This window comes from Dipodomys spectabilis, unplaced genomic scaffold, assembly GCF_019054845.1.
Source record: "Dipodomys spectabilis isolate Male_0828 unplaced genomic scaffold, ASM1905484v1 ptg000297l, whole genome shotgun sequence".
In the NCBI taxonomy this organism is placed as follows: domain Eukaryota; kingdom Metazoa; phylum Chordata; class Mammalia; order Rodentia; family Heteromyidae; genus Dipodomys; species Dipodomys spectabilis.
Genome location: NW_024870974.1, coordinates 16,181,249 through 16,207,252, shown reverse-complemented (window position 1 = coordinate 16,207,252; position 26,004 = coordinate 16,181,249). Strand labels below are relative to the sequence as shown.

Genomic DNA, 26,004 nt, shown 5'->3' with positions numbered 1-26,004 from the left:
CACTTTTTAAGCCTGGCAAGTTGGTGAACCAGTCTGACTTGATAAGACCTGGTAAAGTTTTGATCTTGTGTGGATTTTCTCGATTAAGTAGTTAAAATGGTATTATGCTATTTAAGGTGTAGTGATCTGGAGTTTGTGTGTGCCTCTGGATGTTCTCTCTGAGCTCTTTTGCTCAAGGCTAGTGCCCTGTTAGCCAGAGTTCCACTTAGGCTTTTTGTCTCATGGACTTGCCTGTCCAAGCTAGCTTTCAATCACTGTCCTCAGATCTCAGCTTCCTGAGCAGGCAGGGAATTGCAGGTGTGAGGCTCTGCCACATGCCTAGAGAGGATTTTTTTTGGTTGTTTTGGTTCTAGTACTAGGGTCTTGGGCTCTTGCTTGACTTTTTGCTCAAGGCCAGAGTTCTTAACGTTCAAGCCATACCACTTGCTAACTAGGCTGGCTTTTTGAACCTTGATCCATAGATCCAGTCTCCTGAGTAGCTGTCAACTATGTAATGCAGTCAGTAGATAATTTAAATTTATTGTCAGACACTTGTTCTGAAGCTGAATTTAGAGAAAAGTGGTTATTGGTCTCAATATAGGCATTTGCTACCAAGTATATTTTCATCACTCAAATCCCAATAGTAGTAGCTCTCAAATGTGAATATAGTCACTAGCACCAGTGTGATTGGATTGGATCTAGTCTGGCTAGTGCAGTGCTTTTGTCATATGAGTGGCCTCTGGTGTGACAACAATGGAAACTTCACCCCCATCTGTCCCCCAACATGGTGATGCTACAAACCCATTTAACAGTGAACCTTGAACAAAAGTGGTTTCCCTTAAGGTAATGCTTTTGCTTGAGGAAAAAACAGACTGAGCTATCTATTGATAGGAGTTTCCTTTCTGCCTATCTAAGGGCAATGACATCAAATCCTAACTAAGGTTAGACTTCGTGTGACAGGGATAGGTCTACAGTGAATACCCTTGGCTTCCTGAAAGACCTAGGGGGCTCCTAGGGCCTGCCTGAAGTCTGGGGCCCTGGAGAGCATCGTGATTAGTGCTGCAGGAATTGGGTGGATGGGGTTTCAGTCTCATTAATTAATGTTCAGTCTTGGCCAATTGCAGTCTGCCACAGCCTGGTGACCCTCCCGGGCCTTGACCATTATTCCAACAGTGCATCTCTGCTCTCTGAACCTGGTTTATATCCTTGTGAACAACCTTGAGGCTGCTGTAATGTTTCCTCCTGGAAAAACAAGTTTTTTCCACTTGCTATGGAGACAGTAAATCTTTTTTTTTTTTTTTTTTTGGGTCCGGTCATGGGGCCTGAACTCTGGGCCTGGGTGCTGTCCCTCAGCTCTTCAGCTCAAGGCTAGCGCTCTACCACTTGAGCCACAGCGCCACTTCTGGCTTTTTTCTTTTTGCTTATGTGGTGCTGAGGAATCCAACCCAGGGCCTCTGGCATGCAAGGCAAGTGCTCTACCACTGAGCTACCTTCCCAGCCCCAAGACAGTAAATCTTAAGTGTTCTGTGAGATAACCTACTACCTGTCAGCCCTTTGTCATCTTGGATATTGGCATGAGAAGCTGACATGCACGATCATGAAACCCAGCTATTGAGCAATAGAAGTTCTTTTTCTGATGCAAAAGTTTTACGTCTACTGGTAGCATCCACAAAACTGGCAGGCTGAGGTTTTAACTTGCAAGTTGGGTACAACATCAAGCATTACATCTGCCCTAATTCTCAGCATGTGTCACGTTGGTCAGCTTTCTGTCACTGACAAAGTACTGGGGGGTAACTACCTTCCGTGGAGGAAAGGTTTGTGTTGGCCTGTGACTTCACTTAGCTGGTTACCTGTGGGATTGGGGTGGTGGCACAGTATATCACAGCAGGATTGTGTGTGAAGAGGGTGCACCTGGGGAACCAAGAAGCAAAAAAGGGGCAGAGGCCAGAATCCTAATGTCCCCTGTGAAGGCCCTCTTTCCCCCATGACTTACTCCTAAAGTTCTATCACCTCCCAACAGTACGAGCATGAGGACTACTGCGATCTTCAAAACTTTTTAAAAACTTTTACAAAGAAACAATCAGAACTGGGTGCCGGTGGCTCACGCCTGTAATCCTAGCTACTCAAGAGGCTGAGATCTGAAGATCACGGTTCAAAGCCAGCCCTGGCAGGAAACTGAGACTCCAATAAGCCACTAGAAAACCAGAAGCATCGCTGTAGCTCAAGTGGTAGAGCGCTTGCCTTGAGCTGAAGAGCTGAGGGATAGTGCCCAAGCCCAGTGTTCAAGACCCATGACCGACAAAAAAAAAGTAAAATCAGAATCCTTAGCACACCTACAAACAACTTTATTGTTAAGTATCTAATCACACCAGTTTAATGAGTGATTATCTGTTGAATGTTGGTATACTTTGGATCTGAAATACAACCTGAAGCCCCATGTACTAAGGCTTGGGCCCCTGCCTAATGGTTACTGAGAGATGGACTTTAGACCTACCTCAGCCCTCAGATTATAGTTTCACGTTTCTCCTGAGCTGTCTTATACCATGGGCCTCCTAATATGCTTCCTGCACAGCTGGGATCACAGGCATGCACAACCGTTCTAGCCTTTCAACTGAGGTCTTGTAAACCGTTTTGGTTCAGGCTGAACTTGAACCTTGATTCTTCCAATTCAAGCTTCCAGAGAGTAGCTAGCATGACTGGTAGGATCCCACCATGTCCAGCTGAAATGGTAGAATCTTTAAGCAGTGGTGCATAGTTAGAGGGAGTTAGGTCTCTGGGCATTCCCTCGAGGGAGATACTGGCACCTGGGCCTCTTCTCTTTGCCTCCCAGGTGCCATGAGGTGAAGTTTCTCCCATGCATTCCCACCATGATGAGTACCTGGAACTAATAGGCACATTTTGTCATGCCTGGCCTGTTCCCTTTAAGTGTAAAGAAAAAAAATACAGGTCAGTATTTTGTATGTTGCCTGCTGGTCACAGGTGTGATGGTACATACCTGTACTAGCATGCACAAAGTGGAGGCAGGAGGATCACAAGTCTGAGGCAGGACTTTGGTACCTAGAGCCCTGGTTAGGAAAACCAAAAAGATGATTCATCAATTTTTTTTGTTGTCATTGGTCATGGGGCCTGAACTTGGCCTGGGTGCTGTCCTAAGACTAGCGCTCTACCACTTGAGCCGCAGCCCCAGTTCCAGCCTTTTCTGTTCATTGGTGCTGAGGAATACGAACCTAGGGCCTCATGCATGTGAGTCAAGGACTACCGCGCAGCCACCCTTCCCAACCCCTTGTCAATTCTTGTTCAAGGTAAATAAACCAGTAGGTGACATTACTTTCTGAGCGGAATCAATGTCTCCTAAAAATACTGAATTGTTGCCCAATTTTTAACATTTAAATACAATATTATAGTTTCTTCAAAAACATCCAGAATTTGTCCCAGACTCATTGGTTTCAGATAGCTTGCTGGTTACCAAAAAGCTCAGCCTTTCTGACAAATTTTATAAGATGTGATGTTCCAAGTATTTGGTTATTCCCCATTTAACAGCAATGGAAAAAAAGGGAACTGCATTAGCCATTCAGCTCACATTAGAGCTCTAGGTAACATCAACATAATTTATCCGTAGCTCAGGCTGGCCTTGAACTCATAATTCTGTCTCTATCTCCTGAGTACTGGGATTCCAGGTGTTCTGAGCAACTTTTTAACTTGAGAACTGTAAAAGTTGAGAACTGTAAAAGATGCAACTTTTACAAGCCAGTAAGACTTACCAGAACCACAGGTGTAACTGTTGAGAAATGTACCATTTTAGCATAACAAGTGGACATAACGTTGAATCGGACCTCAGTAGACCCAAGTTTTACTTTGGATTCTGCTAGTACATATTAGACAAAAATCATTTAACCTCTGCAGGCTGAGTGAGCTCTGGTCTCCAATGGTATCACAGAAAGAGCCTGCAATTAAGGAAGAGGCCCCTAGATGGTGGTGGTGTTCTGAGTGAGACTGACCTTTTTTCCTTCCATAATTAAGTAAAAAGGCATAGGTTAGAAACTGACTTCCCATTAGTTCTAAAAAAGATTCACTACTCACAAATTCATTCAAAGGCATTCAGAACAGCACTGAATCATGAATCACATGACATGGCCTATGTGCTTTTAGCATTAATTAAAAGGAATAAATCATTAATGATATCATAGTGATGTTATATATCTATCACTATTTTCTCAGGTATACATATCAAATATGCTTAAGAGACTAAATAAAAACTAAAAGACTGTTAAGAGTACTGATTATAAATCCATTAGAAAAAAAATTTTTTTTGGTTGGTTGTGGGGCCTGAACTCGGCCTGGGCGCTGTCCCTCAACTCCAGCTCAAGGCTAGCGCTCTACCACTTGAGCCACAGTGTCCACTTCTGGCTTTTTCTGCTTATGTGGTACTGAGGAATCGAACCCAGGGCCTCATGCATGCAAGGCAAGCACTCTACCACTGAGCTACCTTCCCAGCCCCTAGAAAAATATTTTTAATGCCAGTTGTAAGAATACATTTTAATATAGTGATTTTTTTCAGATTATCTCCAAACCTGTGATTTCTGTAAGTACAATGACAGATATATTGCTCCTCCAGCTATTTCAATAAAGGACATATTTAAGAGACACGCTGTCTTTTGGTGTTCAGAGGAAAATAAATGGCTTCTCCAGTTTCAACCTAACAAAAATGATTTTGTGATTTATGATTTGAGATTTAAATAATGTGGCTTAGATATGAAATGTCCCCAGAAGGCTCTTGTGTTGGAGGCTTGGTCCCCAGCAGGTGGTGCTATTGACAGGTAATTTGATCACGTAGATTAACTCATCAATTCACTGGTAGTTTTTAGCTGAATGGGCTAAGAGGGCTTGGGGCTTGCCTAGAAGGCGGCAGTGTTCTTAGCCCGCCCCCCCTTCCTTCCTTCCTCCCGCCCTCACTCCTTCCTTTTTACTTCCCTTGCCCCTCCCCCTTCCTCCCTCTTCTTCCTGGCTGCCATGAGGTGTGCAGCTCTACGCTATCGCCCTGTCATGATGTTCTGCTTTGTCTCAGTCAAAAGTGGTACAGCCAGCTGACCTGGGGCTGGATAACTTAGAACCATGAGCCAAAATAAATCTAACAGCTTAAAATGTCAAGTATTTATGTTTAAAGAAATTAAAAAGCTGACTGATAAAGATTAACACTATTATGTTTTCATCTTAAATTCATGGAAGAAACAACCATTCCTATTTCTTCCTCTAAGACAGTACCCACAGAAACCTATTGGGGACATTTTGGGTTTCTTTCTTTTTTTGGTTGGTTGTGGGTCTTGAACTCTGGGCCTGGGCACTGTCCCTCAGCTCTTCAGCTAAGGCGAGGTCTCTACCACTTGAGCCACAGCACCACTTTCAGTTTTCTGATGGTTAATTGGAAATAAGAGTCTCACAGGCTTTCCTGCCCAGGCTGGCTTTGAACCGTGATCCTCAGATCTCAGCCTCCTGAGTAGCTAGGATTATAGGCATGACCCACTGGCACCCAGCTAACATTTTTGCTTTCTATCAGTTGAAGGGGAAATAAATAGAAAGCAAAAAACAAAGTACGATAGACTGAAATGACATAAAACTGTGAATTTTGTTACAATAGATTTTTTTCTTTTGGTCAACAAGGAAAGATATTGAGTGACTCGATTATATTGCTGTATGTAAAAGACATCACATCCATTCATCCATCCACACTTACATCTTATATGGTGCAAAGAACTGGAGACAAAATATACCACACACATTCTCAAAAATTTAGTTTAGTCTGAGAAAGAGACTTGAAAAGCTCAGTTCAGTTTATTATAGTGTCAAGTAGATTTACAAGTATTGCACTTATTATTCTGCTTGCTGAAGGCCAACATTTAAGGGGAGGATCTTTTTTCTCCAATAATTCTCCATTAAAGACAGGTTTTCAGAATCTCCAATTAAAATTACACAGGCAAAGATATAATTTATATATATATATACTTCATGTTGCTTCTATATCCTTAACCACTTCCTGCTATGATACACCTTGCTGCAAATGAGAATTTAGTTTGAATAATGCTTTTAATCATTCCTTTTTATGAGATTATTTTTTAATGAAATTTGAAAAGTTTAATGGAATGTGAAATTTTTAATACTTTCTTTTCACTCAAAACACAGAAATGCAGCCCTCATACTCCAAAATCAAATGTCACATGTTATCGGGGAGATGAACTTTAGTCAGAGACTAAGTCAACATTGCTTCCTTTTGGAACATCATGATGTGTTCTGATAATGGTGTGATCACTGGCTGCCATGCCTTTTGGAAAATGGGGAAAGGAACAGAAACTAAAAAGTGGTCTAGCAGTTTGGTGCAGGTGGCTCACGCCTGAAATCCTAGCTATTTAGGAGGCTGCGATCTGAGGATTACAGTTCCAAGCCAGCTGGGCAGGAAAATCTGTGAGACTCTTATCTTCAATTGAAACACCATAAAAAGCTGGAAATGGAGCAGTGGTTCAAGTGGTAGAATACTAGCCTGAGCATAAAAGCTCAGGGACAGTGCTCAGGCCCTGAGTTCAAACCCCAGGACCTGTAAAAAAAAAGAAAAGAAAAAGTGGTCCAGCATACGAAACTCTTCTCAAAAACAGAAGAAAGTCACAAAGAAAGCTTTTTACATTTCCAATGTAATCCTATCCCATTGCTCTGTTAGCAAGATTGTCTTCAACCTATTGGCTTTAGCCCCTAACTTGTAATCCAGTTATGCAATGAACCACTTTTGTCTTAAACTTGGGATGTATGACAACGGATGACAGGAAAGTGGCCTTTTCTTTTCTCTAATAATTGTGCAGAGACAGGCTGGGGAGAAAAAGTACCAGCCTTTAGTTGTCTTAGTTATTTTTCTTTCTGATTACATTTTGAATAAACGAGCTGTGGGAGTTGTCACTGTTCTTCATCTTAACAGTAGCTCTGTATTCTAAGATACTTTATGTGATTCATATTTGTTCCACTACAACAAGACACAGCTTTTTATAGATTACTGGGAGAATGCAAAGAAAATGAGTTTTCCTTTGGGTACCAGTAATTGTCAAAGGAATGATTGCAGATTCAGAAAATGTGCTTTATAATAACCCTGTTAACATAAAGAATATATGGAAGACAGAAGTAGTCTGGCACACAGGTGAGGGTTAGTTGTGTTAGCAAGGCATTTCAGGGATGATTTTGGTTCTTTTGACTAAGATGACAACACATTTTGACACCCTTCAAATCCTTGGACAAATAGGGAGCATCTGGCGAGTCTGCTGACGTCATCATGTATTTACCAGTGCTCCTGTTCAGTACTGAACTATCCCTTCTGAAGTAAGAGTTTGCCCTCTACTAAAGGCTAATGTGCTCAAGCGATTAGGATTAATTTGAACAACAGAAATGAAATTTAGATTACTAACCATGTCCCGACAGTTACTGCGTGTAGAATGTCAAACGTCCTCTTTTTAAACTAAAGTGAAAAATGAAGAAGCATGGTTAATTCACATGTGCTGATGAAAACAGATGTCCGTGTACAACTTCTGCTCGGCCTCCCTTTGTGTCGGTTGCCCTGCGCTTGCCCAGGGGAGGCTGCGTCTGCCCTGCTAACCCCATTAGAGGTTTTCTTTCTACATTCCTCCTGCTTGGTTTCCACGTACACATTTCCATTGGGAACGAAAGCTAACTACAAAGTTGAGAACTTTTCTGCTTCCAGAAAATTCTCCTGTACCATGGACACCTTAAGATATTTCTCTTTTCTGTTTAAAAAAAAAAAAAAAGATAGTGCAAAAACAAATCTGATAGTCAGCGTGATAGTTCAAGTGGGTTCTCACGTCCAGGAACAGTCAAGCTTCATCTTTAGCCGACTTGTAGGAACTGAATGTAGTTTTTGGGAAATATCCCAGATTTCCCCAGCAGTTCTCCACTCATCCACTCCTCATTCACAGACTCTAACCCTGTAATGATATCTCCAGCCTGTGAGAAGAAAGACATTGGTTGATTTCTGTTGAGTGCAAGTGTGGTGTGCAGCCTGCCCAGAGCGGATAAACTATCTTCTCTTTATAACACTCATGCATCTGAATTTGCAGAGGAGGAGATGAGACACTTCCTGCTGCTTCATACCTCTGTCCTTGCACTCTGTTGCTTTGTGGAATGTAACTTGTCCTGGTTATATGTTATACCTCCCTAGTTCACCACCACTCCTATAAAGATTCTGTTAAATAAATAACAATATGTGAGACTAAAAGCCCAGTGGCAATGGCTCAGACCTATAATCCTAGCTACCCTACTTGGGAGACTGAGAACTGAAAATCACAGTTTGAAGCCAGCTGGGACAGAAAGACATCAAGAGTCCATCTCCAATTAGCAAAAATGCTAGACCCGAGTGGCATGACTCAAGTGGTAAGTCATGACTGAAAAAGCTGAACAAGGATTTGAGGCCTTGGGTTCAAGACCTCACACTAGTACTTACATGTGCGCACGTATACATGTTCACACATGTACATGCGCATGCACACTTCCCTTTAATGTGCATTTACTTACCATGTATTGTGTCATTGTAAATAAAGGTCTGATTCTTGAACAAGAAGACAAATAAGCCAGTGGAGGGGACAAAAAAACCTGAGCTGTCCACTCATGATGATAATTTGCACAAACTCACTGAGGGTACCATATAAGCAAACATGGCGGTGAGAGGGTAAGCCTTTGTCTTGTTCTATGCACTTTATAGGAATCAAAGCAATGTAGGAATTAAAGAATTTCACAGTCTTTACAGATAGATACTGTTATTAATGACAGTATTTAGAGGGTATCTTTCTGTAAGTTTGTTCATTTTAAAGAACAGGAAGCAGGTTGGATTTGGTGGCTCATGCCTGTAATCCCAGTGCTAGGTGGCATTGGTGGTTTGAAACTCACCCTAGTGAAACATATGAGACTCTACCTGAAAAATAAATAAACAAGGCTTGGGAGCATTGCTCAAGTGGTAGAGGACCTGCCCACCAAGCACAAGGCCCTAAGTTTAACTCCTCAGTAACACCAAAACAGGGGCACAAAAAGGAAACAAGTTCAGGTAGATTAGGAAACTTTGCCCCAGTTATATGTGTAATCAGTAGTAAAACCGGGATTAAAATCTAATTCGATGCTGGTGCTTGCATTCCTGACCACTCCACTCTCTTAGACCTAGGCTTTGCATCTCTTCATTCAACTTGAACTCTCAAACATTCTGCACTTCAATGTAAGACAAAGTCTTGTCAATCTCAATGTGTATGTTTTTAGTGCTTAGGGCAGGAACAGAAAGACACTGACCTTGAAGGAGAGCTCATCTTCATTCTCTCCATGGAAGTCATACAAGGCTTTGGCCTTCCTCCCCTTCAGTCCTGGGGTACACACGGTTTTTGCCTCAGCTGTAAAGACACCAAAACCCAAATATACAGAAAGATCATGGCCTAAAACACAAAACGTTCTAAGATCTACCCTGGTCACTCTCAAAACAGTGAAAGATAAAAGATGTTCTCAGCACTAATATATATATACACACACACACACACATATGCATATATATATATACATATATTTTACATACACACACACACACACACACACACACACACACACACACACACACACACACACACACACACACACACACACACACACACACAAACCAGGTGCTAGTGGCTCATACCTCTAATCCTAGCTACTCAGGAGACTGAGATCTAAGGATTGCAGCTTGAAGCCAGCCTGGGCAGGAAAGTCCATGAAACTCTTACGTCCAATTAACCAACCAAAATGGTAGAGTACTAGCCTTGAGCACAAAAGCTCAGGGACTGCATCCAGGCCCTGAGTTCAAGCCTCAAGACCAGCACACAAACACACACAAAAAATTAAACTAACCAGCACACAAACACACACACAAAATTAAACTTTAACCAGCACACATACACGCACACAAAATTAAACTTAAAAAAATATATCTACACACAAAGTATATTTAATAGAGAAAATTAGCCATTATTTAGTGAAAGCATTTTCAATCTTTTTCCCCGTAACTATCACAAATTAGTGTGTGAATTTATGAATTAACTCTTTGCACTGTAGACAAATAGCTTCAGTGAGGCGTGCCCAGACGGATTACAAGGGCTCAGAGCAGGTGGCAGCTCAGAGGTGTCATACCTGCACAACGCTGCACAAAGACTGCTGGGAAGATTCCCTCCCTGTCGTGCAGCCGGCCCCGGTACCAGTCAGCATCCAGACGCTCCAGGATCAGAATCCGGTCCCCACGTTGGAAGGCTAAGTCATCACTGGTCTCAGCGGTAAAACTGTGGAGAGCTTTGCACCATTCTTCAGAGAGATTGTTATCCTGTAAGAAATGGGAAGTGTTTGTTTTTTTTCCCCTTGGTGGAGGACTTGAACTCAGAGCCTGGGCATCCTCCCTTAGCATTTTTTTTTCTGTCAGTCGTGGGGCCTGAACGCTGTCACCTTCAGCTCTCCAACTCAAGGCTAGCGCTCTACAACTAGAGCCATAGTGCCACTTCCAGCTTTTTCTGCTGTGGTGCTGAGGAATCGAACCCAGGGCCTCATGCATGCAAGGCAAGCACTCTACCACTGGGCCACCTTCCCAGCCCCATTTGAGCTTTTTTGCTCAAATTAATGCTGTACCACTTGAGCCACAACTCTACTTCTGTGTTTTAGTGGTTAGAGATAAGAGTCTCACAGATTTTCCTGCCTGGGCTGGCTTCAAATCACGATCCTCAGATCTGAGTCTCCAGAGTATCTAGGATTACAGGTATTAAGCTACCAGTGCCCATCAGAATTGGGAGGTTTTTAAAATGTCAAACTGAGTTCTACAAAGCTTAAAAAAAAACAATGAAGAATAAAAGCTAAAGGGTTATAGGATTCCAAAGCTTGAAGTCTTCTTTAAATTAGCTAATACTTTATACTGCTTTCAAGTTTCAGAAAGAGTTTCCAATAACTTTTCTTTCTTTCTTTTTTTTTTTTTTGTCGGTCGTGGGGCTTGAACTCTGGGCCTGGGCGCTGTCCCTCAGCTCTTCAGCTCAAGGCGAGCGCTCTACCACTTGAGTTACAGCACCACTTCCGGTTTTCTGGTGGTTTATTGGAGATAGGAGTCTCACAGTCTCCCCTGCCCAGGCTGGCTTTGAACCGTGATCCTCAGATCTCAGCCTCCTGAGTAGCTAGGATTACAGGCATGAGCCACCAGCGCCCAGCTAACTTCTTTTCTTAAAATGTAATCTTAAATGACAAATGTGATAGAATTTGTGGCTTTGCTGGTTTTATAAAATACATAACACTTAAGCAAAACACATTTCTTTATTGTGATCTATGAGGTTAATTACATTAAAAATTAGGTCAAGGCATAAAATATTTATGTATAGTATAAATGATGAAAGAATTCTGATAAAGTAGCTAATTTTCAGTGAAGTTTTCTTTACCTAAATCAGGATGAGAATGGATAGCCTGTTAAGTTTCTGGGTCTTTACTTGGCTTAGAGACTATCAGATTCCACTGTAGAGGGCACTCACTCATACTAAATCAAAGAAACAAAAACAATATATATTTAACTTTATGAGAGTACACTCCTCCTATAGAACTTTTGTCTGTGTATGTGTGTGTGCACACTCGTGTACATGCACTGGTGCTTAAACTCAGGCACTATCCCTTAGCTTTTTCACTCAAGGCTGGAACTCTAGCACTTAAGCCACAGCTCTACTTTCAGTTTCTTGCTGGTTAACTGGAGATAGGAGCCACAAGGACTTTCCTGCCTGGGCTGACTTTGAACTGTGATCCTCAGTTCTCAGTCTCCTGAGTAATTACGATTATAGGTGTAAGCCACTGGAACCCAACTTAACAGGAATGTACTACACACACACACTCACACACACTCACACACACACACACACACACACACACACACACACTTTTTTTTCTTGCCGGTCCTGGGGCTTGAACTCAGGGTCTGGGCTCTGTCCTTGGGCTTCTCTGTGCTCAAGGCTACTGCTCTACCACTTGAGCCAGGGTGCCACTTCTGGCTTTTTCTGTGTATGTGGTACTGAAGAGTCAAACCCAGGGCTTCATGCATGCTAGGCAAGCACTCTACCACTAAGCCACCTTCCCAGCCCCTACATTAGCAGAAGTTTCTGCTCTCTAAAGAAGCAACTTGCCACGTTTGGACAAGAAGACTAAGCAAAGCGGGGCTCCAGGCCCAGCTCTGCCACTTCTGAGCCACATGACATGGATTCTTCATCTCTTAGGCTCAGCTTCATCTAACGATAGCTGTAAAGATTCAGTAGATAATGCACCAAGAAAGAGACTTCCACACTGCCTGTCAGATCCTAAGTTCTCTGTAGTTGATGGTTTATGGAACAAAACAAAAACTAAGCAAATCTTGACTTCTTGCTTGTATACTTGAGTGACCAGCCCTGGGGCAGGGAGGTCCCAAGAATGCATTACTCTGTGCATGCCAGAGGCTCTGCAAATATCCCCCTTATGAATAGTGATAATTGGGTTTTCTCCTATTTGACTGTAGCTGAGTAAAAAACAAATGAAAAAAATAAAACATTATTATTTTTGTCAGTTGTGACTTGAACTCTGGGCCTGGGCGCCGTCCCTCAGCTCTTCAGCTCAAGGCTAGCCCTCTACCCCTTGAGCCACACACAGCACCACTTCTGGTTTTCTGATGGTTAATTGGAGATAAGAGTCTCACGGACTTTCCTGCCCAGGCTGGCTTTGAACTGTGATCCTCAGATCTCAGCCTCCTGAGTAGCTAAGATTATGTGTGAGGCACCGGCGCCCAGCAGAGTAAAAATTTTAACCTTATTTTTTCTCTTTCGCATATATAAATAAGTCAAATGATTCTAGACATTTAGAAAGTTTTGAACTATATAAAGAACTTGGGGAAGGGAATCCTACCCACATATGAAACCTTGAACCTGTAGGATTTTTAATGTTAATAATTTAGATACATTATTTTGTAGTTACTTGTTTATTGGTTTACTTCATTTTCTTATATTTTAAAAAAGTTTTACCTTTTCTCCCCTGCAATTTTTAATGCAATCTATGTATATTCAACTTTGTATCCTCATTTTCTGTTTTCTTTTCCATGATGTTCATTTTGTAAACCAGCCCTAAAACAGGGTCTTGTTATGAAGCCCGGGCTGGCTTCAAACTCCTAATCCTCCTTCCTTAGCTCCCTGAGTGCTTAGATTACAGGTGTACACTACTGTACAGGATCCTACTGGCTCCTTCTTCATTCTTCCTTTTATTCTTTTAAGGAGCTTGTTGTTGGAGGAGGTGGGAGAGGGAAGGGATAGCAGCAGAAAAACAAGGAAGGGTAACAATGTTCAACAAGAAATGTGCTCATTCCCTTACTCATGTAACTATAACCCTCTGTACAGCATCTTTACAATAAGATACAATAAGATAAAATTAAAAAAAAAGAGAAACATGTTTCCCAGGTGGGGCACAGTGGCTTCTGGCTTAAGTAATCCTCTTGCCTTCCGCATCTTGAGTGGCTGGCATTACAGGCATGTGCCACTGGGCCCCTTTTCTGTATTTTTTTTTCATTTCCTTTTCAGGATCCACATGTTTTATATGAGTTCCAAGCACAATTTTTCAGTAATACCTAATTTATGTATTGCAGACACATGCTGTGAAATGAGATGAAAATGACTTAGTACTATGTTGTCTTGATAATTATAATTTCGACATTCTCTCAGGGTTGAAATCTGGCTGTCCCCACCGTTACCCACTCAGGCAGCCTACCTGAGACTTTGAGCCAGAAGCTTCTTTTTTGGTCTTCGGTGGTACCTTTGTGCCTACATTAAGATAAAAGACAAAAGTCAAAATGTAAAAGCTACAGAGTGTTAGAGGGAAACGGTTACGATTGGGGTGCGTGAAAAGTCTGTGGTTCTAGATGGTCCTTTTCATGTATCTGCCACATGAAGTTCTGCTTCATGGGTTGTTCACTTACCTATAAGCTGAACAAGCATACCCAAGAAACTCTACAGCCCACGTCTTAAGACTCGCTGCCATTTCGCTTTCTTTTGGTGATGCTAGGCTTTGAACTCAGGGCCCTGACCTTGCTAGGCAGGCGCACTCACCACTCCAGTCACACCTCTAGCCCTTTTGCCTTTTCTTTTTTTTCCTTTTTTGTCCGGCATGGGGCTTGAACTCTGGGCCTGGGCGCTGTCCCTCAGCTCTTCAGCTCAAGGCTAGTGCTCTACCACTTGAGCTACAGCGCCACTTCTAGTTTTCTGAGTGGTTTATTGAAGAGTCTCAGGGCCTTTCAGGCTGGGCTGGCTTTGAACCGTGATCCTCAGATCTCAGCCTCCTGAGTAGCTAGGATGACAGGGATGAGCCACCACGCCTGGCTCACCACAGTGACTCTCCCACACAAATTAACATTTAAAATAAAATTTCCTTCTACCTTAAAAAAATTTATGGCAATGTGGGTGGGAGAGGGGCTGAGGGAGGGCCAGAGAGGTGAACTTGCTCAAGGCCCTTTGGTTTTATGCGTTTATGGACATGTCAACACGAAACCCGCTGGTTACAACTAACTGATGCGAACAAAATATGGGGAAAAAGCCTGCAACCCATCAATTATATACAATTTTCTAATATCAATAACATAAAAGTCAAAAACCTGAGGTGAGCACCAGTGGCTCACACCTGTAATCCTAGCTACTCAGGAGGCTGAGATCTGAGGATCACGGTTCAAAGCCTGGGCAGGAAAGTCCGTGAGACTCTTGTCTCCAATTAACCACCAGAAAACTGGAAGTGACACCGTGGCTTAAGTGCTAGAGTGCTAGTCTTGAACAGCTGAGGGATAGTGCCCAGGGTTCAAGACCCACGACCAAGACAGACACACACACACAATTAAAAACTTGTGACTGGGTTCTGGGGCTCATGTCTATAATCCTAGCTACTCAGGAGGCTGAGATCTGAGGATCATAGTTCAAAGAGAACAGGGGGAGACAAATAAGACAAATGTATCTCAATGACATAAAATGTATCTCCAATTAACCAGTAAGAAGTTGGAAAAGTGGAAGTGCGGCTCAAGCAGCAGAGCTCTGGCTATGAACAAAAAAGCCAAGAGAAAACTTGAGGCCTGGACCTTAAATCATAGTACCAACATACATACATGCACACATGCACGCACACACAAAAGAGGCGGCAGAGAAGGAAAAAAAGGAAGAGGAGGAAAAATACGTGTGGATTGTTGTACAGATTAGTATTTCCAGACTGTTAGTTTATCTGAATCAGAATACATATAATAATAGAAAGTCATCTTGTCTATACTCACTTGAAATATTTGCACCAGGGGCAGGAAAATCCTCAAGGAGTTCCACAAAGTTCAGGGGGAAGATCCCAGTTCTGTCTCCAACCTCTCCTTTAGCCCATTCATTATTCACATACTCCTTAAGAATGATAACTTCTCCCTCTGAGAAACTTAACTCATCCTTCTGATCTCCAATATATTCAAACCGAGCAACACATCTTGGGCCTCTGAACAACAAACACATTAGTGGATTAAAGTAGAAACTAATGACCTTTTTTTTTAAAAAAAAAAAAAAAAAAAAAAGAAACTTAATTGGTTTTATTTTTAACTCCGGACTTGGATAACAAACACTTCATTTTGTTTTTTTTTACTTTATTTTTATTTTGTCAGTCATGGGGCTTGAACTCAGGCCCTGAGCACTGTCTCTGAGCTTTTTCACTCAAGTGATCTACGAATTTAAAGCCACAGTACCACTTTAGTTTTTTTTTTTTATGGGTTATACGTCTTGAACTCTGGGTCTGGGCGCTGTCCCCGAGTTCAAGGCTACAGCTCTACCACTTGAGCCACAGTGGCACTTCTGGTTTTCTGGTGGTTAACTGGAGATAAGAGTCTCACAGACTTTCCTGCCTGGGCTGGCTTTGAACTACAATTCTCAGATCTCAGTCTCCTGAGTAGCTAGGATTACAGGCATGAACCATCAGCACTTGGCAACACTTAACTTTATAGGAAAGAATGTGGTTTAAAAATGTTTAAAAATAAGCCGGGCGCTGGTGGCTCACGCCTGTAATCCTAGCTACTCAGGCTGAGATTTGAGGATCGTGGTTCAAAGCAAGCCCGGGCAGGAGAGACCGTGAGACTCCTATCTCCAATAAACCACCAGAAAACCGGAAGTGGTGCTGTAGCTCAAGTGGTAGAGCGCTCGCCTTGAGCTGAAGAGCTGAGGGACAGCGCCCAGGCCCAGAGTTCAAGCCCCAGGACCGACAAAAAAAAAATGTTTAAAAATCTTCAGTCTTTCAATAAATATTCTGTGCTTACTATGGAACAAGACATACTTGGGCAATTAAAAACATTTTCATGAATAAATTACATATCTAAGCAACAGTGACCATCTAAAAATTTTTTATTCTTTTGGGTATACTAGAGTTACAACTCAGGACTTTATGCTTGCTAGGCAGGTGTTCTACCACCTAAGTTATATCCCTAGCCCCTTTTGCTTTCTCTATTTTAAAAACAAGGTTTTGCATTTTGCCATGTGCTACCTTGGACCATGATCCTCCTAATTTATATTTCCTTACTGTAGTTGTGATGACAGATACATGCCATCCTGCATAGCTTTTTTGTTTGTGCCAGTCCTGGGACTTGAACTCAGAGCCTGGGCACTGTCTCTGAACTTTGTTTTGTTCAAGGCTAACATTCTACCACTTGAGCCACAGCTTCATTTTTGGCTCTTCTGGTAGTTTATTGGAGTTAAGACTCATGGCTGTTAGTTCCCAGGCTGTCTTCTAACCATGATCCTCAGATCTCAGCCTTCAGAGCAGCTAGGATAATAGGCATGAGCCACTGGTGCCTGGCCTGCATAGCTCTTTTATATGAAGATGGAGTCTTGAGAACTTGTTCCACCTGGCCTCAAACTGAAATCCTCCCAAGCTTGGCCTCTCTCCTAGGTCTTACAGGCATGAGCCCTCTGAGTCCAATGACAGAACTTAAACTTTTGTAGATGCGAACCTACTCACGTAGAGAAGCTGAAGCTCAAGTTAAGAGTGCATAGACAGTGCACAGTTTGTTTCTGTTTGATATTTATATTTCATTATAGAATCTCTCCAAACTCTAGACATTTGTATCTGGGAGATATTTGTATCTGGGCAATACACGTTGAGTTTATGGTACTATTCCTGAGAAACATGGCAGCAAAGAGCCACAGCACTGTGCCCTAGCAAGCAACAGGGCAGAGGGCACGCTCACTGAGTCAACCAGGGAGCAGAATATCTAAACAAATGCCCTTACAAATCAGGAGAAGGCGTAAAGAAAACAGAGAGCTGGCATTTCATACTACACAATGCGCTTTTATGAATTCTGATGCTTTATGAAGTGATTTTGTATGTCTTTTGAAAAGGCTTCATTTGTGAGACTTGGAACGTTCCTTAAGTGATATGCCATGGTGACTAAAAACAAGACACAAGATGAAACTCTGCTTTAAGGTGTGACATGCTTATTTCATTCAGGTCAGTGGATCAATGGTTGTTCAAGTGCTTTAAATCCAACCTGCTGATATGGTTCCTGTTGCTTAAGAACAGGTAACCCTCCCAACTCTGTGTGTGTGTGTGGGGGGAGATAAACAACAACAACAACAACAACAAAAACTAGAACCTGAAGGAGGATTCAACTTGTGGCATTGAAAATTTTATGTGCATTGACCTTTGCATTTATTTTCTCCAGTCTCCTGGGTACATCTCCTTATGTCTGACCTATTCATAGACAGGTTTATAGTCTACCAGGTATGCATTCTATCAATCTGCTCATTTAACTGGGATATAAAGTTGCATTGTGGCAGGGTTGTTAATCACAAAGGAGTTAACAACAATGCATAAAAGGTTACTTGCACACCCCAGATTCAGGATAGGCTTTAGACATCAGGAGAACCTCTTCAATTTAACTCTTTCCTCTTCTTTCTAGTTCTTTTTTTTGGTTGTTCATAAGGCTTGAACTCAGCTGTCCCTGAGCTCTTTTGCTCAAGGCTAGCACACTACCCCTTTGATACTCAGCTCCACTTCCATTTTATTATTTGTTTGTTTGCTTGCTTTGTTTTGCTTGAGAGCTTAATTGGAGAAAAGTCTCTAGGGACTTTTCTGCTCAGGCTGGCCTCAAACTGTGACCCTCAGATCTCCTGAGTAGCTAGGATTGCAGGTGTGAGCCACCAGCACCTGGCTCTAGTTCTTCCTAAAAACAAAACAACAGCAGCCCCCTCCCCACTCCTTTTTCCTCTGTGTGGGTGATCAAATCATCCTAGGTCTTGTGCATGCTAGGCAACGTTTCAACCCTCACCTACACTCTCAGCCTCATCAAGTGGATTTTGTGGAGCTGAAATTATCATGTGAAAAACAAGTTATGTTTTCCATGACAAAAATAATTGCACTTTGTAAATACCAAACTAAATGTGCTGGTGACGCCATCTCTCTCAGCTGAGGCCAGGCGGAGGAAAGCTTTCAGCCAGACTCTGCTGTGTTGATGTCTTGGGAGCCCTGTAGGGACAACTACCCAGGCTGGAGTGTACCCGCAGTAACCAACCATCTTTTTTGTTTTGGTCAGTCGGGAAGCTTGAACTCTGGGCTTGGGTGCTGTCCCTGAGCTCTTCAGCTCAAGGCAGCACTCTACCATTTGAGCCACAGCGCCACTTCCGGTTTTCTAGTCGTTTATTGGAGCCAAGAGTCTCATGGACTTTCCTGCCTGGGCTGGCTCTGAACCGTGATCCTCAGATCTCAGTCTCCTGAGTAGCTAGGATTACAGGCGTGAGCCACAGGCGCCCGGCCCAACCATCACTTTTTAAAGTAGGAGAATTTTCCTTATAAGTTAAAAGGACTGCAAATCTGAATAATCACACATAGGGAGTATTTTAGCTTGGCAATTCTCCATGATATAAATGCTTTCCTCCTTTGTATTTTGTGCCAACAAACAAACAAAACTTACTTAACACATTGAAATGAACCCAATTCTCTTTTCCCGTTTCCTCCTTCTGGAATGTCAACCTAGTAAAGATAAAATCATGGTAACAATTATTATTATTTTTTTAGACTTGAGTAAGACCAATTTAAGACCCAACAATTAGAAAATGCATAACTAAAAGCAACCAGCCAATTTAGCTATACTGTTTCAGAGGTACTAAGTGATAAGAAATCCTGAATAAAGGTTATGGAATCAGGTGTGGTAGCACATGCCTATGATTGCAGGACTCTGGAGGCTGAGGCAGGAGGATCTTGAGTTCAAGGACAGCTAAGAAAATAGCACATGAGGGGCTGGGAAGGTGACTCAGTGGTAGAGCGCCTGCCTTACATGCCTGAGGCCCTGGGTTCAATTCCTCAGCACCACATAAGCAAAAAGAAAAAAAAAAGCCAGAAGTGGCGCTGTGGCTCAAGTGGTAGAGCGCTAGCCTTGAACTGAAGAGATGAGGGACAGTGCGGCCAGGCTCAGAGTTCAGGCCCCATGACCGGACCCCCCCCCCAAAAAAAAAAATAGCTCATGATGCCCCAGCACTCTTTGATCTGTTTTGTTTTGTCGGTACTGGGGTTTGAACTCAGGACCTCACACTTGGTAGGCAGGTAGGTACTCTACCACTTGAGCCATGCCTCTAGCCCCAGCTCTCCTTGAGGATCAGTCCTCTTAGCTACAGGCTAACAGCACATTAACTTAATTCTACCCTGTATTGAGTTTTTCTATTCCATGTCCACAACCCAAAAACTTCAGTGGAGAAGGGCTCCAGACAGAAAGCAGCCATAAGGCACACCCATCAGCACCAGCACACATGGTCAAGGCATGCAGGATTCTACAAGGCTGACCCAAAATAAAACAGCTTGATCAAGTTGGGTATCTGTGGCTTATGCCTGTAATCCTAACTACTGAGGAGGCTGATATGTGAATATTTCAGTTCAAAAGCAGCCTGAGCAGACAAAATCCAAAACTTTTTTTTTTTTTTGGTTGGCTGTGGGTCTTGAACTCTGGGCCTGGGCACTGTCCCTCAGCTCTTCAGCTGAAGGCGAGTGCTCTACCACTTGAGCCACAGTGCCACTTCCAGTTTTCTGGTGATTCATTGGAGCCTCACTTTCCTGCCTGGGCTGGCTTTGAACCATGATCCTCAGATCTCAGCCTCCTGAGTAGCTAGGATTACAGGCATAAGCCCCCGGCACCTGGTGTAATATGCAGCCTTTTTTTAGTTGGTTGTGAAGCTTCAACTCTGGGCCTGGGTGCTGTCCCTCAGCTCTTCAGTTAAAGGCTAGCGCTCTATCACTTGAGCACAGCACCACTTCCCTAAGACACTCATCATACTGGCAAAAAGCCAGAAGTGGAGTTGTGGTTCAAGGGGCAGAGTGGCAGCCTTGAAAGAAAAAGGCTAAGGTAGAGTGAAAGGCCCTGAGTTCAAGCCTCAGTACTGGCATAGAACAACAACAACAACTTGATTCTCTCCATTTCATAATCTGAAGCATTTCCCCTTTCAATATGAGCAGGGAAGGGAGAAGGGAATTCATCTTAAATGAGTGTCTACTTTACATGAACCTCATTTATAATGGCAATGGAATGTAATAAAATTCTTGGACATTTGCATGTAGTCTGAAACTACTTAAGGCTCTGCGGTTTATATTAAATCAGTGCCTTTCTTGATGAATTCTACAAGTTTGAAGTTTTAAAACACTTTTTTAAACTTATGGGCTTAGAAATAACAGTTGCAATAATAATGTAGCAGACTCTGGTAATTGATTTCAGTGTGGTAATTGTGCTTTTTAAAGTCCTGCTACAATGAGCAGAAGAAAAATGAGGAAGAGTGCTAAAACTAACATTATTCTTAATATTAATTTAGAGAATGTGTTGAGTTTCTCCAAAGAATCAGGCCATATACATGCTCGGCAGTTTTAAAAGACCTACATTTTGAAACCCAAAAGATTCAAACCATTTCTATCTGAAAAGATTTTTAGTTATACTGTTTCTAATATAATAAAATTTTACTGTACTCCCCCCTCTCCATCTGCAAATAAGTTATTGATGCTGAATTATTTAAGATAGCTTTATTGAGATTTCTAGGTAGCAATACATTCTAGCAGGGAGCAAGTCATACTTTTCCTATTGATATAAATGTTTGAGGGGCTTAGCTTGAAAAGCTCCAACACAGGAGTGTATGGTCTCAAGTTAAGTCATGTATAAAATTATGATTCTTCCACATAATTTTTCCCAATCAGAATTGTAATCATTAATGAACCATTAATGGTCCATTAACTCTAATCATAGAGCTATAGAATTCTCAAAGTGATTTGGTACCATAACCTTAGAATCCTTTTGGGACTATGTAGCACCATTTAATTCCCATTTGCTAAATGTCACAATGAATTAAAGTATATCTTCAGTGCTCAACCACCCTCTGAGAATATTTGATTTACCACTTGACCTATGGTGGTCTTTCACTTTAGAGCTCAGATAGTATTTAAGCATTATGTTCTAAGACTTCATAATATAATAATAATCATTCATTACCTACTTAAAATTTTTTGTTTGAATTTTCCAAAAGTCAAATGAACCAATGGAGGAGAGAGGTCTGAAACTCAAGGTTCTAGGCTTCTTGTTATTTAACTTTTGGCAACCAGCAATTTGCTTGGATCTCACTGAGTAGATGATAAATGAGGGCAATACAACCTACTTACAATTACTCTGACATAGTTGGCAGGAAATACACCAGTCTGATTTCTACATTTACCCCTATACCATTCTGCATCTATTTTCTCAAGCAGATAAACAATTTCTCCAGATGTGAGGTTCAAATCATCAACTTGCTCTGTAATATAAAATCAGAAGTTACATATGATAAATTATTTCACTTGCAGATTTGATTATAGGAAAAAAAAAACAGCAAACACCTTGCACTCAGTTCTGTCCACACAGGTAGTACATTCTGAGAAAAGATTATACTAATCAAATTTAACTTTTATAAAATATTATTATTTATTTTGCGCCTGGCTATAAAATATTATTCTTAGTTTAGATTCTGACATTGGGAGCTTCCTCTCCTAAGACCAAATTATCTACTTTGCACTGATTGATGGGAAATGTTAAAAAACAGAAACAAAACAAAAATCCAACACTCCTAAAACCATCCAAAAGACCATTCTGCTGGCCAATGGCTCCAATTGTGCCTATATAAACTAATTAAATACACACTGAACAAGGAAAGGATTTATAGATATGATAATACAGTTACCATTATTTCCAGTAATTCTTAACATTCATTTCAGTGGTCAGTGGGAGAAAATGAGGGAGGGGGGTAACAGTATTTGAAAAGATATGTACTCAGTACTTCATTTGTGTAACTGTAACTGTGTAACTGTAACCTAACTGTAACTGTAACCACCTTTACAATAAATTTTTTAAAAATGCACCACTTGTGTTTCCTTTAAAAAAAAAAAAAAAAAAGCCAGCTGGGTGCCAGTGGCTCACGCTTGAAATCCTAGTTACTCAGGAGGCTGAGATCTGAGGATCACGGTTCAAAGCCAGACTGGGCACGAAAGTCTGTGAGACTCTTATCTCCAATAAACCATTGAGAAAACAGGAAGTGGCGCTGTGGCTCAAGTGGTAGAGTGCTCGCTCGCCTTAAGCTGACGAGCTGAGAGACAGCACCCAGGCCTAGAGTTCAGGCCCTATAACCGACAAAAAAAAAAAAAAAAAGTCAAACCAGCTTCAAATTAACTAAGGAAGTCTTATAGCCCTTTCGCAAGTAAAGTTGCCACATTAAACTAAATATCAGTCTGCCAAATATATCTTTAAAAAAGAAGTGGTAAATAAATAAAAGGTTTAGTTTAATTTGGATATGAATGGTATTTAAAAATGATGATAGAACTTTATATTTTCATCTCATGGGTAAGTCACAGGTCAGAGAAATCTTAGGGCCAAAAAACTTCACTTATTAAATTAGAGTTGTTATGACAATGGTTAATTAGTACCTATTATTTTGAAAGAGGTAGAAAGTTTGCAACTGGTAGGCAATTTGCTATTTTTTTCACTTGAAAGGGACTCTCTCTCTGTCTCTGTTTCCCTCTGGAGTTTCCAAGGCCTGGAATGCAGCTAAGCTGTCTGGAAAGGTTGGGCACAGGGGACCCTTCTTGAGTGGTGGATAACAGACAGCCCAGGCTTGGGTACGCCAGGCACTGAAAGTGAGGCAGCCATATCTGAGTGATTACTCCGAGGACGACCCCTGCTTCTAGTCCCAGTGCTCTATTGACTCATTATTGATGTCCTTACCTGCTGGGAAATCATGAAGGACGACGGCATGAGGAGCACTACTGCCAACTGGCTTCTGAGCAAGGCCCAACTCCTTAGGGGAAAGACAGGGCTATGAGCAAAGTGTGCAGGGTATGCGCTCCATTATTATGACTCCCCCTGAGAGCGACTGTTTTTCTCACTACAGTCCCCTTGACACCCTTATGTTACGTGAGTACAAGATGCAAACAACACAGGTGAGCTGAACAAGAGAATCATTATGTACTTGGAAAGGAATGTGTCCTTGCCAAGGGAGGATAGAAAACACTCTGAGTTATAATATCTCCTGCATGTTGATTTACTCTATTTTTTGTGCTGGTCCTGAGGCTTGAACTCGTGGCCTGGGCATTACCCCTGGGCTTTTTGCTCAAGGCTGGCACTCTGACACTTGAGCAATGAATCCCACAGACTTCCCTGCTTGGGCTGGCTTGGAACCATGATCCTTGGATCTCAACCTCCTGAGTTGCTAGGCCAAGTGTGAGCAACTGATACCTGGCCCCTTGCATGTTTGCTTTTTAAACTGAAAAAAGAGAACTTAATTTAAAAGGAAAAGAAAATACTCAAAAAGCAGTGTTTTGCTATTATTGTTTTTGAGGATTATAGGTATAAGCCACCAGTGCCCAGCAACTTCATTCTCCTTAAAGGTAGTTTTTCCTTTAAAGTAAGAACAGATCCTTCCAAGTTGTGTCTTTATTAGGATGGAAAAAGCAGAAAGTTCTGCAATTTAAGTTCTTGCCTTTTGTAATGAAGGAAGGTAATGAACTCCCACAGAAGTATAATTCACAAAAAGTAAAATCCATTTCATTTATTACCACTTAACTGAATGCTTTTTTCTAATTTGAAAGCAATGCCACCTACTATGCCTGGCTTTTCTATTTAATTGGAATGGTTTATTCAACAGTAATTCTAAGTAAATTAGTAACAGGAGTGTCATATTTTCCACCTATCTAGCAATGTCCTAGATAGGCTGGAGGGGAGAGGATCAGGTTGAAAAGGGACCCTTTCTTATTGACATGCAGTTGTTATTCTAAGTTTCTCCCCTATTCTTTCTCATTTCATCTCTTTCTACCCACCACCAGTGTTGGGGATTGAGCTCAGGGCCTTGCACAAGCTAGTCAAGAGCTCTACCTCTGAGCTATACCCAGGCTGGCCTTATACTCGTGATCTTCCTATGTCAACCTCCTGGCTGGGATTATAGGTGTACCCCACCACTTCTTCTATCATTATATGAAGAGACAGACTTATCATCATCATCATCATAATCTTCGTCATTATCATCAAATGAAGGACATCATGCATTTATTTAGCTTTTGCAATGCTAGATCAAAGTCAGAGCCTCTCACATGTCGGACAAGTGCTCTTCCACTGAGCTGTACCCTCAGGTTGTTATCAGTTAAAATGCAAATTTACTGTGCCTTAGTGGTAAAGTGCTTGCCTAGCATGTGTGAAGCCCTGGGTTTGAAAAGCGGGAAGTGGTACTGTGGCTCATGTGGTAGAGTGCTAGCCTTGAGCAAAAGAAGCTTGTGGACAGAGCCCAGACCCTGCGTTCAAGCCCCAGGACTGGCAAAAAAAAAGAAAAACAAAAAACAAATTTAATGAAAAAATTAATGAAATTTAATTTCATGAAGAAATAAAGGCAGAGTTTTGTGTTCCTCCTCTCATCACTTCTGTCCTGTTAGGATTAATTCAGATCCTTCTCTGTCTCTGCTCCTCTGGCTCAGGCAGACCATATGGTAATGGCCCATTTTCTCGCTTCCTGTCCTGCAGCACTTCTGTTCAGATCTTTTCCGAATCTCATCTGCTCTTTTGGCACCACAGGGCAAACTGCATTCTCTTGAATTAGGTAAGCTGAATGTAACTTCAGGGAAGCCAGTAATGGCAAAAGAAGCTTTCTGTATCAGTTTACTAATGCAACCTTAACATTGTCTCAGGGACTATGTGACATTTTTCCTTAAATAAATAAGCAACATGGAAGTGGAAAGGAATTATTTTAGGTTTGAAGTAGCTTTCACAATTGTTATTTATCCTAGGTGAGGTGGCACAGGTCAGTAATTAGCAACTTGGGAGAGGCTGAGATCAGGAAGATTGTGGTTCAAAGCCAGCCCAGCAAAAAAAAAAAAAAAATCCTTGAGATCCCACTCTCAGCTTAGACAGCTGGGTGAGATGGCTCCTGCCAATCATCCTAGCTATGTGGGAAACCTGTATCAGGAGGATGATGGTTCAGGCCAGCTCAGGCAAAAAAATGTTTGTGAGATACCATTTCAAATGAAGAAGCTGGACACTGTGGAGTGTGCTGATCATCCCAGGGATGGTGAGAAGTATAAAAGAGAATGGTTACAATCCAGGCATGGGCCTGGGAAAAAAGTAAGACTCAAAGTATCAGTATCTCAAAGTAACCAGTATTTAAAAAGGATTAGAGGCCAGGCTTGGTGGTTCAGTGCTTGCCTAATAAGCATAAACACTGAGTTCAAAACCCAGTACCAACAAAAGAGTAATTTACATGATGTAACTATACATCTGTATGTGACATTTTCCTTTTTCAAATGATTGGTATTTGTGAAAAAAGGGAAAGCTATTCAAGAACTGGTATTAAACTAGATGACTATCTATTTGGAAAAAAAAGATAAAATCAGAGATTGATCTCCTTCACAGGACAAACATGAGTCTCCAAATGGACCAAAGATCTTCATATGTCCTAGCCTGGG

At 41.8% G+C, this 26,004-nt stretch overlaps 1 protein-coding gene across 2 annotated transcripts in view; it reads right to left on the bottom strand.

Moving 5' to 3' along the window:
* Positions 1-7,768: 7,768 nt before the first annotated feature.
* Sh3d19 (SH3 domain containing 19) overlaps positions 7,769-26,004 on the bottom strand; it is a 122,203-nt gene continuing 103,967 nt past the window's right edge. For both annotated transcript variants that reach the window (XM_042701762.1, XM_042701761.1), the window contains exons 13-20: positions 23,282-23,354; positions 21,691-21,821; positions 18,974-19,032; positions 15,314-15,516; positions 13,774-13,826; positions 10,168-10,354; positions 9,301-9,398; positions 7,769-7,971 (exon numbers count right to left, since the gene is read on the bottom strand). In XM_042701762.1, coding sequence (XP_042557696.1) covers positions 7,855-7,971; positions 9,301-9,398; positions 10,168-10,354; positions 13,774-13,826; positions 15,314-15,516; positions 18,974-19,032; positions 21,691-21,821; positions 23,282-23,354 — 921 coding nt within the window. In that variant the 3' untranslated portion in view covers positions 7,769-7,854. The remainder of the gene's footprint in view (positions 7,972-9,300; positions 9,399-10,167; positions 10,355-13,773; positions 13,827-15,313; positions 15,517-18,973; positions 19,033-21,690; positions 21,822-23,281; positions 23,355-26,004) is intronic.